General features: G+C 54.9%; 1 protein-coding gene across 1 annotated transcript in view; it reads right to left on the reverse strand.

Annotated features, from left to right (window-relative positions):
- Positions 1-3,053, reverse strand: part of RASAL3 (RAS protein activator like 3) — an 11,353-nt gene that overhangs the window by 2,526 nt on the left and 5,774 nt on the right. The window contains exons 10-15 of the mRNA XM_015560963.1: positions 2,884-3,028; positions 2,501-2,645; positions 1,454-1,690; positions 1,160-1,361; positions 937-1,055; positions 3-114 (exon numbers count right to left, since the gene is read on the reverse strand). Coding sequence (XP_015416449.1) covers positions 3-114; positions 937-1,055; positions 1,160-1,361; positions 1,454-1,690; positions 2,501-2,645; positions 2,884-3,028 — 960 coding nt within the window. The remainder of the gene's footprint in view (positions 1-2; positions 115-936; positions 1,056-1,159; positions 1,362-1,453; positions 1,691-2,500; positions 2,646-2,883; positions 3,029-3,053) is intronic.

The raw sequence follows: 3,053 nt of genomic DNA on the forward strand, positions 1-3,053 counted from the left end.
GCCCAAGTTCCTGAGCCATGAACGCTGCGCAGGGACTGGCTCTTGGAGATGAGAGGGGTGTGCTTGGGGAGGTCCCGAGGGGGCAGGAAGCCGGGCTTCTCCCCTGCGGAAAAGCTGGGGGTGGAATGGAGGAGCTCAGACCCTAGACTGGCCCCTGAGCTGATCCCGCCCCTAGTTTTCACTGGAAATGACCAGACCCATGATCTTTTTACTTCGATGTGACCCAGTCACTGATGAGGTCACACACTCTGCCCTGGACTCTGACACGTGTGATCTTTCTCTGTAGCATCACTTCCAATCTGACCTTGGGCTCAACCTCTGCTCACCAGGGCATCCTCTTCCTTCCTAACTGATCCCCTCTTACCTACAACCTCCGACTTTAAACTGTCCCTGTCTGCCTCCTGGAAGACCATGGGCCCTGACCTCTGACCCCAAACATGACTCTGCTGATACCTTTGACCCATCTGGCCCTGACCTCTGCTTACAGTATGAACCTGAACCTGACCTTTGATGATCTACCTTAACATCTGACCACATTCGGACCCCTGATTTAACCCCATCACCAGCCTCTCACTGAAATGTGATCATCGCTGAACATGATGTCACTTTCTCTCTCGGATGCCACATGTGATCTCTCCCTGACCTCTGCAATGACCAGTTCCCACCCTGGACTTCAGTCTGATGCTGTGCCTGCCCTCTGACTACACTGTGGGCCTCTCCCTGACCCCTTGGAGGAAGCCGTCTTCAGCCTCTGACCTCCATCCAACACTTTCGGACACTGACCCCAATGTGACCCCATCTCTGACCCCTGACATGATCCTGCCTTCACATAACCCTGCCTTCCCCACCGATTCCAATCTGACCCTGTGCTTGCCTTTGGCCCTGCCCCTGCTCCCACCCATCAGAACTGGACCAGACAGCAAGCAGGCAGGTTACCTGGAATAGACCTGGGCTGGGGGTGGTGGGAGACGCATGGGCACAGATACAGGTACAGGGCGGCCTTCCTCAATGGCTTGCAGGATGGTGGGCAGGGGCTCCAGGCTGTCACGGGTTGCCTGGTGGGGCATGTAGGGAGGATGCTGAGAAGCTCTCGGAGCCAGAAGCTCTCGGCCCTCTTGCTTCCCTACCCCATGTTCTGGTCTCTAGGCTCAGGACACACCTGGTCAAGTTCAGCAAAGATGGTACAGAGCTGGGCATGCAGGACCGCCAGCTGGAGGGCCAGGTCACTGCTGCCCTGGTAACCACTGGGTGCTGCATCCACATCCACCATGGCCACTTGGTCCAGGAAGCGTTGCATGGCAGGCCCATGATTCTCCAGGAAGCTACTCATAAAGCCCATGTAGGCTTCCTTCTCACCAAACCTGGGTCGGGGTCCAACTGGGTAGGTCAGGTCAGGCATCTGCCACCCCCATGGCCGAACCATATCCCCCACCCCCAGCCTTCCAGCACCTACGGGGCTCGGTTGGCAAGGTTCTGGATGACCTTGGCAATCAATGTGAGGGTGCGGGCCGGGGCAGGTGCCGGGTGCTGTGGTGCCAGGCCAAAGAGGCTGGGTGCCAAGATGGCCGGACACAGGAGCCGCAGGAAGAGAGAGGCACACACCAGCCGGGGGCCCAGTGCCTCGGAGCCTCGTGCCTTGCATGCTTCTCGCCAGTCTGAAAACACGGTGCCCAGTTCTGCTGGGAACCAGCTGGGACAGAACAGGCAATGGTCAAAGGGGGAGTGTATGGGCATAAAGTTCATGGATGATCAAATTCCTAAGGTCAGGGATTAGGAGTCACCTATGTTCTGAGTTCCAAGATTTAGAGACATCAGGGATAATGATGCTTGGGGGTCAGGATTTATAGTAGTGTTATCGTGGTGACCGCTGGAGGTCAGTAATCTTGGAGTTGGGGGTACAGGTTCACATGGGGACAGCTATAACATAACTGTTATCCTGTAGCCAGATCTAGCCAGACAGAGTACATGATATGAATAGAATGGGTCACCCAGGTTCAGAAATCATGGTATTGATGTCCCATGTGACATGGGATTAGGTATATAGCTTAGCCTGGAGTCAGAGGTCAACAAATTGGAATCCCGGGTTTCTTGTGATCATTTGCATAGGATTTGGGGTACAGTGTCACTTAAGGCCAGGGGTCATGGGATTGAGGGCACGACATCACCTGAAATCAGAGAGCATAGGATTGAGGTCCTATATTAACGAGGGTCAGGTGGCATGGAATTACGATATGATGTCCCCTGTGGTTAGAGGACAAGGAATTGTATCCCAGGTTACATGGCGTTAGGTGGCAAAATATCGGGAATGAGTTACCAGAGTTAGCAAATAAAACTACAGGATAACAGTTAAACTTGAATTTCAAATAATAAATAATTTTGAAATATAACTATGTCCCAAATATTGCATCACATTTAGCTAGGCACCCTGCATTTTATCTGGTAACTGGCACAGTGGCTGGGAGGCAGGGGCAGGCTCAGGGGCTGGAACCCTGATTCTTACTCATATGAGCGGATGATGTTCTCGAAGACCTCCTCACAGCTGCTTTGCAGTCTGGCTTGGTGCTGGGGCAGCTCTGAGGCTGGGCACTTGCTGGGGTCCACCTCACAGTCCTCAGTGGAGGCACAGATTCGCCGCAGGACCTGCCCTGCAGTCCAGCACAGCCAGACAGGGGCCAGGGCCATAACCACCAGGACCCACCAACCCAACCTCCAATTCTTCTCCATTTACTTTGGAGGCACCTAACCTCTTGGGGAGTCCCCGGTTCCCTCTAGGATCCCAGCACCTCCGAGGCATCACCCACTACCAGAATCCAGGTTACCCAGGTCCTGCCAGAAGGCTTCTACAGGCCCACCCACAACCCCAGCGTCGGGGATGTTGCTCACCCAGCGTCTCTTGGAGGTAGTCCTGTGCCACCAGCTTCATGTACTCATCGATGGCCTTAGTGGCCAATGTATTTTCCCGGAACAGCAGCGCCTCACGGCCTCCACTGCGTGCCAACTCCGCAGTTCCCAGGTCTGTCACCAATGCCTGGGCATAGCGGGGGGTGGGGGTG

Source organism: Myotis davidii, unplaced genomic scaffold, assembly GCF_000327345.1.
Source record: "Myotis davidii unplaced genomic scaffold, ASM32734v1 scaffold56, whole genome shotgun sequence".
In the NCBI taxonomy this organism is placed as follows: Eukaryota; Metazoa; Chordata; class Mammalia; order Chiroptera; family Vespertilionidae; genus Myotis; species Myotis davidii.